Source organism: Gossypium hirsutum, chromosome D02 (assembly GCF_007990345.1).
Source record: "Gossypium hirsutum isolate 1008001.06 chromosome D02, Gossypium_hirsutum_v2.1, whole genome shotgun sequence".
In the NCBI taxonomy this organism is placed as follows: Eukaryota; Viridiplantae; Streptophyta; class Magnoliopsida; order Malvales; family Malvaceae; genus Gossypium; species Gossypium hirsutum.
In genome coordinates, this window is record NC_053438.1 from 140260 (window position 1) to 155513 (window position 15254).

The window sequence follows — 15254 nt, forward strand, 5'->3', positions numbered from 1 at the left end:
CATGCCATGTGTACATCAATCACGCTAATTTGTTCTTTAATTTAATGTACAGAGATTAATTTAAATATTTTTTTAAATAGAAATGACAAAATATAATTAATTTCTATAATAGATAGGGGTCTCGATAGTACTTTTACTGAAAATTATACAAGTTTAAAAGAATTTTCGTAAATGATGAATTTGTGATGGCCTGGAACAAATCACTTGACAAACCTAATGAGTTGTAGACATGTAGTTTAACTTACACCATTAAGTTATATTATATTAAAAAAAAAGATATCAATCTTAAATTTAATATAATTACATGTTGATGGCTGATGGCTTCATTTATTTCCATGGACTCACCAAATGAGTAGAATTAAGATAACAATGCAGTCCATGATCTCAGCAACAGCATCACTTGCACTGCACTATTAATTCCCCAGTGACTTAATCTCACGAAGCCGCTTCTTTAGAAATGGCAAATCAAATATAAACCCTTTCCTTGCTTCAACCTCATCTTTTCTACTCCTCAAATCCAACCTATTTTCCTCAATTTGAGTTGGAGAAGCTGATGATGTTTCCACCTTTGCTTCCTTACTATAACATCTGCTTTCCAACCCACCACCAATAGAGAGCTTTAGTCTACAAGACTCCAACTGTTCCTCATTTAACCTGTCCACTGGATCATCATCACCTCGCATTTGGCCTTTGTAATTGGTAGGACCCCTATGACTATGAAGATGATCGGTTGTATTTACAGTTGCTCTAGGAAGTCCTTTTTGGGTTGAACCAAATGCATTAGGATATTCACATTCAGGTTGCTGAAACAAAGCACCAACCCAGCATCCCATCAACTTCCGCTTGGCAACCATTTGGGCTGTTGGTCCTAAGTCTTTAACAAACAACATCAAGCTATCTTTGTAACCAATATCCTGTTGATTAACCTACAAAACCAAGGTCATCATTCCACATGGGACCTGTCAGTTTAGTTGTTTAACATGTATCTATGATAACTTACAGGAACTAATGGTGTCGAGTCGGTGGAAACAATGGAAGCATTCTCAGTTAAGAGAGACGTCCAGGGTGCATATGTGCAACGTTTATCTCCTTCAACATAACTATTTCTCTTACAATTTATAGCACCTGTTAAAGAACCATCTGTTAAAATCAGTGAATCATGCCACCGAATCCAAATTCCAAATTTATTCCTTACCAGAGTGTATTCCATAATCTCTTGAATCAAAACCACCAGAATTGCCAAGAAAACACGACATACTTTTCGATGATAAGTTGGTCTTAATATTGCTCCTTAAATTTGTTGTAAGCTTAGAACTTGATGGAGCTTTAGCTTCATACATGATCCTTCTGTTAGTTCTTCGTTTTGTCTCTGAAAATTCCGACTCCAAGTTCTTTGGGTCGTTTTTGAGACAACTGAAAGCCTTTTGTGCTAGTTCATAAATGGCTCGAGCCTGTTAAAAAACAGGAATTTGGCATTCATTTAATAGTAAGCATAATTCAGAAATAGTGGTATTAGCTGATACTAGTACCTGTTTGAAGTAGATAGTTGTTGGCGAATTAAAATGCATTGCATTTTGAGGAATTAAATATACATCATGCTGCACAAAAGTCACAATCAGTCGCAAAACCAATAAAATGTATCATTCACAGTTTAAATAAATATAAATTTCCACCTCAAATTGTTGAAGACTTGTATACATTCCTTCATGAAGTTTAGCTCTCATTGTGCCAAAATCCATAGGTTCTTTAATGATTTCATAGTAACCCTCAACCTTGTCATGGTTGTAGTATCCATCAGCAGGGTTATATGAAAAAAGAGATCAAATCCAAATGCATATGGAAACTACCAATTACATACCTTTTCAGGGTCAACAGGTTCAGCAAATATTTCATAGGTGTCTCTCCTAACATTAGAAAGATAAAGGTTCAAATATGAATATCTTATTTATGCAAAAAATATATATAAAAATTGACCAAACCTCTGTAATATGTCAAGAATACGCTCTAGTATAGGTTTCTTTGGCATACTTGAGGGTTGATCTTGTATTAGAGTATAACCAGTGGAGGGTGCTGCTTTATCATCATATGGTCCCTTGGTGATGCTTTCATGTGAAGCCATTTTCTGTGATTGCTGTGCCTTGCAAGCATCTAATACACCAGATAAACGTGAGGTCCTCCTCTTCCCTTGTTTCCACTTAGACATTCCTATTTTTCTACTGCAAAATGCACCCATATATAAAATCAAACACACTTATTGTTTTGTATCTTTGCTATGAGAAAGAGAAACCCACCTTGAACTGGCCATTCCAAACACTGGCAATCAATAGGGATTTGTTTGTGATCACCGATCACATAACTAATATATATTAAGAGGTACATAAAGCTATGACTGGATTTCTTTTTATGCAAAAGATATGGTGAATCTTCCAGACATGGAAAAGAAAATGCAGTTAAAGTAAAAACACCCCCTCCCCCTGTCTGCTTGCCTGTCCAGACCTTTTTCTATTTTAAGTTGTATTTCTTCTCAACTTCCAAGTCAAAATATTGAAAAGAAACGGAGGAAACCATGGGACACATTGCACACAATTACAGTACACCGTACAAGGATGTCTGTTCTAGTTTTGTCTCAATCACATTCCATTGCTGTGCATCAAATGTTGTCGACGTAAACAAACGAAGAAATCAAATATCTTAAAGCCGTCTTCTTCCCTGTAAGAAAGAAACATTAAAGAAATCAAATACTTCACAAGTGGGGTACATAGTAAATTTTGCTATGGTATTTTGATTTTTTTAAAGATGTATTTTGACATTGCTAAAGATTATAAAATATATAATTAAAAATTAAATAAAATACATAAAGATTTCTTAACTCTTCTTATCTATATTTAATCTAATATTTATATTTAAATATTTCATTGAATTAGTGTCACCTTTAATTGCATCACCAACTCAATTATAAAAATATTATTTTTTTAAATTATAATTAATGTTATTATAATACTTTTATCTTTTCATATTTTTTATATACCTTTAAATAAAATAATTCAAAAATAAAAAATCAAATGAATTAATAAATAAAATATTTTCTTCATAAAATCTAGAAAATTAAAGAAATTTCAACATTAAGGTAAAAAATAATAATTATTCCGGGGAAAAATAAAATATAAAAGGCCAGAAAAAAGCCGAAGAAGATTTGGACATTGATATGATACGATAAAATAGAACGGCTGCGGTGCGGGTCAGGCGCTGACGGTTGACCGCTGCCGTTGAGGATTGGATGCGGAACGAACGAACTCGTCTAAAAAGGACGCGACTCACTCTTCTTCATCTGCCCACATTGCTTGCTTTGGTCCCTTCCCAAACAGCGCCTAAACCTTTCTCCTCGCTCCCTTTGTTGTTTCATTTGCTAACCCTTTCCCTAATTCAGCCCCCCCGCTCTCTTTGTTGTTTTCCCTTTCTGGAGATCTCATCCGGTAATCATTTAATTTCATTCTTTAAAGCTTTTAATTTGCGCTTTGCTTTCTATATTTTCATTATTAATTCTCTATCTCTTTCATTGTACGCATCTATAATTTCTGTATTTTTTTAGTGGTTCAATTCCAGAAGGTGGGTTTCTTAAGTTTGTTGAATTTTATTAATTTTTCAATTGCTCGCAACTTTCTTAGTCTATTACGCTTGTAATTACTACAATTCCACTGTAATTACCCATAAAAAGACGTGCCCAATGCCCATTCTATGTTAAGCTTACATAGTATTCATCGCTATGCACTAATCTATCTTATGTCAAAGAATGATGCTTTGAATGCTCCTTCGTGCTCGCTTGTCTACGCTTCACCCCCGTTTTAATGCTTTCCTGTTACTCCTACTAAGCTTCCTGCTTTAGATTTTTTTCCCCTAATTTTGTAATTTATTATCAAGGTTTCTCTGTCCCTTTTAAATTTCTTTCCTTTTTGAGCTCAATTTCTTAATTTATTTGTTACTAATTGCATGGAGAGGGATATTGTATTCTTTTGCCTGGTTTCAATGGCACTTGCCTGTCTTTTTTGCTAACCTTTTTTCTATTCTTTTCAGTTTCTTTTTGCTTGTTTCATTTGTTCTTCTTTGACGGATGGAAGAAGACTCGGAAAGAAATTCTCAAGATGTCCCTTTGCCCGGTACTCCCGGCCACATGGAGGGTGGTGGTTTGGTCGGAGATCATTCTGGCCTGCCTGCTTTGTGTACTCTATGTCGAAGAAGTCTTGCACCTGAATATGAGGCAATGCCTGATCTTGAAACCGTTGGTCTATGTGGGGACTGCAAATTTTTATTGCTTGAGGATCTTCATACACCTCCTCAAGTCTATAATAGAAGACGACAGGCTCGAAGAAGCAGGAATCGGCGAAGCAGTTCTGAATCAATAGAAAACCTTTTCTCGCAACAGTTTTCGCATATGATTACTCTGTTGAGGCAGAACCAATCCACTGTCTCTGGTTCCGAAGATCAAATTATGGATGGTGGTTCCAGTGCAAGGTCATTACGACGTAGTAGTTCACGCACAACTCCTAGCAGTTCTAGAAGATGGCGGCGTGTTATCTCTGATTCTGATAGTGATGGTTTTGATAACCTGGATTCCTTTTTTGGTGAGAGTGAATCAAATGTTAGTTTTGGTCGATACAGGTTATTTCGGGGTGAGAGTGATGCGGTATCTTTCAGTACTTATGGAGGGGACTCTGATGCTTCTATGGATGGACACAGTTTCCTGGATACAGAAATATTTGTTCAAGCTGAGAGGAGTGATATTAACAGTGACACTGACACTGATATTGATCCAATGAATGCTGGTCTGAACCAATGGAACTGGGATGAACCAGAAGAAGATGATGAAGGGGATGAAGATGGTGAATGGGAAGAAGCAGATGCTGAGGAATATGTGGTTGGACATACTATGTCTAGAACTGGAGTTCTAAATTTGTTTACTTCAAGTCCACATGAAAGCAATCTCCCTACTTTTAATTTCCGTCGCTCCAGAGCTGGCTTTGAACAACTGCTTGACCATCTGGCTGAGACTGATGGCTCTAGGAGAGGAGCACCTCCTGCATCTTTATCTTTTGTGAATAATCTACCTCGTGTCATTGTCAGTGATGAACATGAGAAATCTGATGGTTTGGCCTGTGCAATCTGCAAGGATGTTTTGCCTGTTGGCGCTGAAGTAAACCAGCTTCCTTGCCTTCATGTCTATCACCCTTCTTGTATCTTGCCATGGTTGAGTGCACGGAATTCATGCCCTCTTTGCCGCTATGAGCTTCCTACTGATGACAAAGATTATGAAGAAGGGAAACAACATATGAATAGTAGGATGAGGATGCATGAAATCCAGCAGCAAAATGCAAGTGAGGACAGTTCCTCTGAGAACTCTGATGAAGCTGATGCAGATGAAGCTTGTGAATTTGGTCCACATCAATCACATGATGTGCCACATGTGGATCCTACCATCGGTAGCTCTTCCAGGGAGATTGGTAGAGACTGGCTTTTCCGTGCTGCTGCTCCCATTGCTGGTATTATTGGTGTTGTTCTTGTCTTCTGGTTAGGCAAGCCACTAATTGGAAGAAGAGGATCAATACCTTCATGGGGCCAGCATCAAATTCAGGTTTCAAATGCATCATCACTAAACCAAAGGGGCAGCAGGGGTAGGAGATGGTGGTCTCTCTTTTGAGAGGCTTCGGTAATCTGGTGGTCCAGACTCAAATTATGTATTTATATTCTAACTTCACCCGTGGATTGTTGTGAGTGCAATCCTTGCCATCGCATTGGTATGGTAGTTTCTTTATTTATTTTGGTTTATTATGTCAGTTTCTGGCCTCGGGAGCCGAATTGGACATGGTTATAGTTTGCTATCCCAAGTGTGGTGTGTTTGCCCAAGATTTCTTTCAATTCACTGGACATTGATTGATTTTCAGTAACTGAAAACCTAGTTGCCTTTAAATGAATGGATGACTGCTTGACGAGTGCTTAAATGCCTGAGTTGCTTTTCTTGTTAATATTATTCTGTTATTATGTATGATTGGATTTGAATGGGGCTGTGCTGCAAAGAAGAAAATCAGGATGCAGGGCAGGTGGGGTTAATATAATACAAACAAAACCTAACATATTCTGGTAAGAGGGTGAAAGGGAAGTGACTTTCCCTAGACAGAAACTCAAAAAAGTTTTTTCTTCCGAAAAGTTGGAAGGAAAAGCAAACGGTGAATGTAACTGAGAAATTTGTTCCTCTGATTAATTTAGTTCGATACTATTAAAAAAAACCAAATTTAAATAGATTTAATATTTGTTATTTAACATAATTAATATTCTTGTTTAACCAAAAGCGAAGTCTTTCATTTTATTTCCTTTACATTTTTACTAATTGATCACACTCTCCCATGTTTCCAAAAATTTCTTATTATAAGATCATTCTATCCTAATTCCCCTGCTGGAAATGTTATTGGCATTTGAAGGAGCAGGTCGGATGCCATATATAAAACATTTCTGCAATCTTTCATTGGTAAGCCCTCCTCCTGAGTGGAGGCAATGGAATTGATTACTAAATAATTTTAAAATTTGTGGCTTCATAAAAAACTAAATTTAAGTCCATCCATCCATTCCCATGTTTGATGGTATGAACATTAACATGAATATGTAACAATCAGCTGATACAGAAATGGTATCAAGAGATAAAATAAAATACTATCAGCAGTATTCATGGTTGCAGGGCCTGACAAACCATCCATCTAATCTACTCGCTCTCTCAGGCTGTTAGTTACCAGAAGGACTGGTGATTGCTAGTTTTAAAAGAGTATGTTGAGATAGAGAATAATCCATCCTGCCATGGAGAAAACTGCAAATATATGAACCCAGAACAACGAAGCTGCTGCCTCCTTTCCGTAACCTCTTAAATTAGCAACAGCACCTGCAATTGCAACACAATTCCCTTTGATATTCCATGGACCAACAAGAAATGATGTTTTACAACATGTTTAGACTGAGGAATGATGTTTTACCAGAAAGGACAGATGTTGGCATAGAATGCTGAAGGAGTAAGACAAATCTGAACATTTTATCATCAGCAGGAAGGAAACCAAGCTTATCAGCCAGTGTTACAATGCCCAGCCCTGCAGGAGGCACCAAGATTAACCGCCCAATTATAATAGCCACCAGTGTTCGGACACCAATTCTTGAACTTCCAGGCCCTGGTCCTGTAAATCATGCAACATGCTTTGGTTTGGTATGTAGGCCCTTCTCAAAACATATACCGACAAAAATGTTTTAACTTACCATCAACAAGGTTGCCTCCTAATGCCAACAAGATGCATGGAATCATAGCTTTCCTGTTTTCATCAAACACATTAACTCATCATAGAACCAAATACCAACACACCATCATTAATAAAAAAAAAAAAGCAACTTATTTTCATCAGCCTTAGCAAAACATACCCAAGAATTATACAACTGTCAGTAAAGAAATAAAGTGGAGCATCTCGTGTAAATATTATTTTCTTCAGAACCGGCACTGCACCTATTACCATAGCTAGGATCTGCACCAAGTATATACACAACAAAGCAAACCAGTCAGTATAGTCCATAAAGAGAAACCAACAGAAAGTCTGAGACTTACAGATGCAATAATAGGGGGTTGAAGGATTTGTTTAAGCTTTAACTTTTCATAAACAAACAGTAAAAAACTTTTCATCTGCACCAAAATAAAACAGATATTTAATCACAAAAAAAAAAAAGAGTTCATTGGAAGCAAAGCATGAAAAAACCAAACATGATCTTCACCTTTCCTTTGTTTGAATTGTTTGAATCCATTGATGAAGCCTCTTGCTCCAGCAATGGAACATTCTCTGGAGAGCCATCCTTCTGAGGGATCTTAAGGGGAACATTCCCATCTTCATTGTCAAAAGTACCTTCCGGGGGAGGGGCTAACATATGAAATACATATGTGTAGAGAATGATTGCACCAACCTAACATTAATTATAGGTCAAAACTCCTCCATAGAATGTCTATTTCTTAATAACATACATACATACATGCATGCATGCATGCATGCATACATACACACACACATACACACACACGCACACATACATACATACATACATACATACATACATACATACATACATACATACATACATACATACATACATACATACCCACTGTCCAAATGAAATGTATGCAGTTCCCTGAGTGCTACATGTTTCAGTGTCGCCAAAAGGATTGGATGTATCTCTACATAAAGCTGCAATCAGAACAAGTGGTACGTTCCCAATGTTTCCTGCAATCCAAGACACCAATTCATACAAAATTTGCAACAGAAAAGGATAATATATATATCACAAATCAAGTGAGCATAAGAATATGAGATAATGCATATTAGTTTTGCACATGATGTAGAGGGCTTACCAATTGCAATCTGTATGATTGAGAACTTGAAGTATGGATATGGAGGTTTGACTAAGGTGACAACAACATAACCTATTATAGAGCCAGAGACTGCGCCTAAGAAAACATTCACCGGAATAAACCACCTGCAAATGCATTGCAACACCATGATATAGCATTGGTTTTCGATGATATATATAAAATATATATATGAAACTAACAAAGAAGAAAAGCGAAGGAAAATCATACCATTGAAGCATTTTATGTAGAGTAATAGCTTGTCCGAGTTGAGAAAAGATTAAACACGGCAGCAAAAGTGTAAACACTAACTGCATATGAAGTAATAGATGAAACAATGTTAGATCAGTGAGTATACATTTGCCAAAAAAACACCCAATATTTTGAGAATAAAAAAAAATTACCCCATTTAAAAGCTTTCTGCCATTTGCAGGAAAGATATTAACATACTTGGAAGCCATTAAGAAACCCAGGAAACACAAAGTGAATACTTTTGCTACTGGCAAAACTGCTATCTTTATGCTTCCTAACAATGATTGTCCTCCAGCTGCTGCTGCGGTGGTCGCCGCCGCTACAACAGCTGCCTCCTTCAGCGACGACAGAAGAAACCTTCCCATTTTTTTTCTTTCTTGCTATTTTGAGTGCTTGTTATCTATATATGTATATAGTATATTTTAGTTCTAACTTCTAGGTTATAACACAACTAGGAAGTTGACATAGAATGAAACTCATCCAATCCATCAGAATTAGAATAGAATAAATTCGAGAGAAAAGAAAAAGAAAAAATTCAGATACGTTTTCTATTTAGTGAGATATTTGTTGTGGGTTATATATTCTATATATATATAGTATTGTTTAAGTTATGAAAATAGTCCCTCTTGCCGGTCTCAACAAATTCCTATCTATATTTTTAGGAAATTTCCTCATTTGTTTGTAAGTGTTGGCATATGGGTGGGTCGACATTGTTTTTTCCCTTTACAACATCTTCACTTTTCTCCTTTTTCTTTCTCAATTATTTGGTAGCATAGGAAGAATGTTAAATGATGTCAATTATTAATCCCAAGAAATGTAGATAAAGGCATAGGTGATAGCAAGTAGGTTGTGGTTGAATAAGGCCTTTTTGTTACTTAGTGTATATATTGCATTTCCAGGACGTTGCTCGGCCCCAAAACTTAAAACCCTCCAAAGTAGAAGCAGCATGCAGTGGGATATGTGGTACTGAGCCTCGCATTCACATGCTTAGACTTCAATATCCAAACAAGATTTTGTATATATTTATGGATAGCGCGACAACTAGGGAACGAAGTTTCCTCCGTATTTTCCTGCAAAGTTTATTTATTCCAAACCAACCAACCATCCATCTCAAGTGAAGTTAATCGCTTCGATGATTTTTCATTTATCACATTAAAAGTACTAACTTAGATATGATGATATGTTAATTTAATTAATAATTGTAGTATATTCTAATCAACAATTGTATTGTATTGGACATAAGCGGTAAAAGCGTCATGGAGGCTTTTGTATTAATAGTCAGGATTATATTTTGTTCTCTCTATTAAAATATGAACAAGTTAGTCTATGTATGTTAAATTAAGGGGTAAACTGGTTTTTTTGTTCAAATTTCCATTCATTTTTATTGTTAAAAAATTGATCATTGTACGTCAATGTAACTATATCTAATTATTACGTCAGTTTTTAACAATAAAAATAAATGATACTTTTCATAGAAAAAGACCAGTTTATTTTTTAATCTAACACAAAAAAATTAATTTTTTCATTTTTTAAATAACATAAATAAAATTTAACTTTTAATATAAAAACATTCATTATACTTTTACGCAAATAGCCAACAAGACCATTAACACATTGCGCAATTACAATTAATGGCTATTGTAGACACTGGGGTCAATGAATAACACAATACATACAACAACCATGTTTACTAGTAATACTTGAGATAAAACAACATGACAAATCAAAACAAAGCATTAATGATGGTTGATTCAAATACAAAAGGACCTACTATGTTATTTATGAAATATGTGTTTTGAAGGAATAAAATTGACCTATAAATTAATCACACGTCTGCTTTGCTATACGTAAAAGCTGACTTTTTCTTTAAACAATCAACACTACACCTTGACATAAACGTCTTGTATGCCAAGTAGCTAGGCTTTTCATAATTATTATTTTATTCGCAAATTGCACCATTATATTTTATCAGTAAGATTTATCAAATTATTATCGAAAACGGATCAGTATTCGATCGAGTTGAGTCGAGTCGAGTTAAAAATTTCGAGTCAAGTTGATGAATCTTATTATTTTATATTTAATTTTGTGTTTATCGATTATTTAACTAATAAATGAAATACATTATTATTTAATTAAATAAACAATATAATGGTTTTATCTTTTAATTTAATGGGTAAACATATATGAAAACGACATAGTTTTACCTTTTAACTTTAGAAAAGTTAAACAATTATCAAAACAACGTAGTTTTTTCTTTTCTTATTCGGATTTTCGGACAACTCAAATTGTGTAATTCATATTCAAGTTAAACTGAAAAACTTGATTTTTCGTTCGATTTGATCCGAATAATTCGATTAAATTAAATAATTCAAAATTTAAATTTTATATCGAGTTTTTAGAATTGAATCGAATCTTACTCACTCTTATCTATATGTATCGAGTCATTATAAATTTTGTAATGATTTTTTAATAAATAAGTAAGAAATATTAAGATTGATACATATATCTTAACTTATGCATAGCATGGAATAAAAACATTAGTTTTGTCTATGCATGTATATATGTATATTTATATATTATCAGCCATAATATATAAATGTACATATACAGATCAAAGACAGTGAGCCCAATTATGAAAAAAAGACACTGAGCCCATTATGAAAAAAATGGTAAACTACGATGATAGTCACCTAATTATTGATAATTTTTTTAGTCATTTGATTATGAAAAATTACAAAATAATCATTCAACAATTTAATTTTGTCTTTTTTATCACCAGCCATTAAATGGCTAACATAAAGATGACGTAATAACTTTTAAACTTAACATAATAGTAACTTTAAACCCTCAACATTTATATATTATATCAATTTAGTTTTGATTCTGAAAAATTTAACCTTTATTTACACTTTGTGTAATTTGATCACTTTTGTATAGTTTGTTTTTCTTTGTAACACTTACACCTAAAAAGCTAAATAATAGATTTATCAGCTAAATTTTATCGAAAATATGCCAAAAATGAAAACACCCAAAAGTCCAAGATAATGATTTTTTTTATCTTTTCTCATTCTTTTAAAATTAACCCTAAATGTCACAAAAAAAAGAAGAAGAAAAACTACAAAATGGACCAAGTTACATAAAGAGTAAATGTTGAGGGTTAATTTTTTTAAATGAAGACTAAATTGACACAATATATAAATGTTGGGAATTAAAATTGCTATTATACCAATTTTAAAAAAAACGAAAAGTACTAATAACTACATTAAAAAAAAATCAAAGACAATGAGCCTGAAAAGGAAAATAGATCAATGTATATATGGATCAAGGACAGTGAGCCGAATCTGATGTCTCCAGGCAAGGGAATTTGTTTATTTTGGGCTTCATGTGATCTAGAATTATGAGCCCAACCTATAGCTCTCAGTTCAGTGCCTTAAACCCTAACAACGTTTCTCTCTTCCTTGCTCTTTTCCCTGCTTCGTGTCCTGTCCTGGGTTTTTGATTTGTAATCTTCTCCCCTTCACATTTCAATGGCTTTCCTCTCTGTTTCTAAGCCTTACCATTTGAATCTGAAGCCCTCCAGAATCTCAATCCATTTTCATTTCTTCACTACAACCCAAGATCCAACCCAAGATTTAAACAATGCGCCACCTCAACAGCAAGAACAACATGTTCCCAACAATCGCAGAACCCCGCGAGGTAAGACTCGGAACCCTGAGAAAGTTGAGGATATCATTTGTAGAATGATGGAGAACCGGGCTTGGACCACCCGCTTACAGAACTCCATCCGTGCTTTAGTCCCTGAATTTGACCATGCTTTAGTTTATAACGTTCTCCATGGTGCTAAGAACTCCGATCATGCCCTCCAGTTCTTCCGGTGGGTTGAACGGGCTGGATTGATACACCATGACCGTGAAGCCCACTTGAAGATTATTCAGATTTTAGGTCGAGCTTCTAAGCTTAATCATGCTAGATGTATACTTTTGGACATGCCCAAAAAGGGCGTTGAATGGGATGAGGATTTGTTTGTTGTTCTGATTGATAGTTATGGTGAAGCCGGTATAGTTCAAGAAGCTGTCAAAATATTCCAGAAAATGGAAGAGTTGGGTGTGGATAGGACCATTAAGTCTTTTGATGCTTTCTTTAAGGTTATATTGCGACGTGGTCGATATATGATGGCCAAAAGGTATTTCAATAAGATGTTGAGTGAAGGGATACATCCTACTCGTCATACCTATAACATTATGCTTTGGGGCTTCTTTTTGTCGCTGAGACTAGACACTGCTAATCGGTTTTATGAAGATATGAAGACTCGGGGCATTTCACCTGATGCTGTGACTTATAATACAATGATTAATGGATATACTCGGTTCAAGAGAATGGAGGAAGCTGAGAAGTTGTTTGTAGAGATGAAGGCAAAGAACTTAGCCCCTACAGTAATCAGCTACACTACCATGATAAAGGGATATGTTGCAGTGGAACAAGTTGATGATGGGTTGAGATTGTTTGAAGAGATGAAGTCCTCTGGTATAAAGCCTAATGCAACAACATATTCGACTTTATTGCCAGGGCTGTGTGATGCGGGCAAGACGACTGAGGCTAAGACTATTTTGAAGGAGATGGTGGAGAGGTATATTGCCCCAAAGGATAATTCTATTTTCATCAAGCTGTTAAATAGTCAGTGCAAATCTGGCGACTTGAATGCAGCTGCTGATGTGCTCAAGGCAATGATTCGATTGAGTATTCCGACTGAGGCTGGTCATTATGGTGTCTTGATTGAGAACTTTTGCAAGGCGAATGAGTTTGATCGGGCAATCAAGTTGCTGGATAAGCTTGTTGAGAAGGAAATTGTCCTGAGGCCTGAAAATTCATTAGACATAGAAGCTAATGCATATAATCCATTGATTCAATATCTATGCCACCATGGTCAGACAGGGAAAGCAGAAGTCTTTTTCCGCCAATTGATGAAGAAGGGTGTTCTGGATCCTACTGCATTTAATAATTTGATCCGCGGGCATGCAAAAGAAGGTAATCCTGGTCTTGGTTTTGAAATTCTAAAGATCATGGGTAGGAGAGGGGTGCCTAAAGATGCAGATGCTTACAAATTGCTCATTGAAAGCTACCTAAGGAAAGGTGAGCCTGCTGATGCTAAAACAGCTTTGGACAGTATGATCGAGGATGGGCTTCTTCCTGATTCTGGCATATTCAAGTCGGTAATGGAGAGTTTGTTTGAAGATGGAAGGATTCAAACCGCAAGCAGAGTTATGAAGAGTATGGTGGAGAAGGGAGTGAAGGAGCATATGGACTTGGTTTCTAAGATCTTGGAAGCTCTCCTCATGAGAGGTCATGTTGAAGAAGCCCTTGGACGAATCGAGCTACTAATGCAAAATGGGTGTGCAACCAATTTAGATAGCCTTCTATCTATTCTTTCTGAGAAAGGGAAGACTATTGCTGCTCTCAAGTTGTTAGATTTTGGTTTAGAGAGAGACTGCAGCATAGATGTTTCGAGTTACGAGAAGGTGTTGGATGCTCTCTTAACTGCCGGAAAAACTCTCAATGCGTATTCAATATTGTGTAAAATAATGGAGAAAGGAGGGATCACTAACTGGAGTAGCCTTGAGGATTTAATCAAGAGCCTTAACCAGGAAGGGAACATAAAGCAAGCCGATATACTCTCTAGAATGATTAAAGGAGGGGCAGCAGCTAGTGGAAACAAGAAAGGGAAGAAACAAGCAACTGTTGCTAGCTAAATTACTTTTTGATTAGGAAAAAAAAAAGCTTTAGATAGTTCTATTGTGGGAATACGACGATCTTGAGTTTCATTTGCAGGAAGCTCATAGCCTGATTTGCACTTCGATGCTTTCAGTACCCTGGATTTTTCAGGGTCACATAGAATCTTTGCGTCTTGTGGTTTAAACTTTAAGCAATTCAATTTTAAGGAGAAAAGGAAAAAGATAGTACGGAACTGTGAGCATGAAATATGCATTTGTTCCAACATCTGTCTTGTTTGGGAATTATTTAGCAGTTTTTTTAATAATCTAGAGCATCTGTTTTCTATTTGCTCCTTTTGGTATTTGGAAATTCTTTACCTACCAGATTATTCATGATTTCTTGATCGTTTGGAATCTCTATGCTCTGATTTTTATGTTCAAAGCTTAGGAATCCTTCAAGTTTTGAAGGTTGTATGGATGTTTTGATTTTTTTCAAGTAAAACGTAGTCAGGCATGTGGAGTCCACTGTGCACACATTAAACATTTCAAATATTGTTGGTTTTGTTTGCTATTTCTATAGATAAGTAAATTGATGTTTTTATAAAAAAAATTGTTTTTACTGTTAAAAAATAATTTATTTACGTGATATGTTATTTATAATTATTTAATTATTTTTTTATATATGTCAATTTTTAATAGTAGAAATAAATTAAATTTTTAATAAAAAAGAATAAGTTTATTCTTTAGTATGACAATTAATTTATAAAAAAATAATTTTTTGTATTTAAAATAAAATATAATCATCTCTCGATAAAATTACATGAAACGAATGTAAATAGCTTGATAAAGTAAAACGGAGAAAATGAACGTGTAATTAG

At 35.2% G+C, this 15254-nt stretch overlaps 3 protein-coding genes and 1 pseudogene across 3 annotated transcripts; 2 read left to right on the forward strand and 2 right to left on the reverse strand.

The window, feature by feature from the left end:
• Positions 1-174: 174 nt before the first annotated feature.
• LOC107960792 (uncharacterized) lies at positions 175-2306 on the reverse strand (annotated as a pseudogene).
• Positions 2307-3148: 842 nt separating this feature from the next.
• LOC107903949 (uncharacterized) lies at positions 3149-5939 on the forward strand. Its single transcript, XM_016830180.2, has 2 exons — positions 3149-3473; positions 4072-5939. The coding sequence occupies exon 2, from the start codon at positions 4109-4111 to the stop codon at positions 5690-5692; it is 1584 nt and encodes a 527-aa protein (XP_016685669.1). The 5' UTR covers positions 3149-3473; positions 4072-4108; the 3' UTR covers positions 5693-5939.
• A 625-nt stretch (positions 5940-6564) lies between these two features.
• LOC107903941 (protein PIN-LIKES 6) lies at positions 6565-9287 on the reverse strand. The gene is made up of 10 exons (XM_041087900.1): positions 8821-9287; positions 8648-8727; positions 8420-8544; positions 8170-8291; positions 7792-7977; positions 7628-7702; positions 7447-7547; positions 7288-7340; positions 7014-7208; positions 6565-6922 (listed from the first exon to the last, which is right to left on the reverse strand). The coding sequence occupies exons 1-10, from the start codon at positions 9031-9033 to the stop codon at positions 6801-6803; spliced, it is 1272 nt and encodes a 423-aa protein (XP_040943834.1). The 5' UTR covers positions 9034-9287; the 3' UTR covers positions 6565-6800.
• A 2729-nt stretch (positions 9288-12016) lies between these two features.
• LOC107903933 (pentatricopeptide repeat-containing protein At2g37230) lies at positions 12017-14720 on the forward strand. Its single transcript, XM_016830158.2, has one exon. The coding sequence runs from the start codon at positions 12196-12198 to the stop codon at positions 14413-14415; it is 2220 nt and encodes a 739-aa protein (XP_016685647.2). The 5' UTR covers positions 12017-12195; the 3' UTR covers positions 14416-14720.
• The last annotated feature ends 534 nt before the right edge of the window (positions 14721-15254 follow it).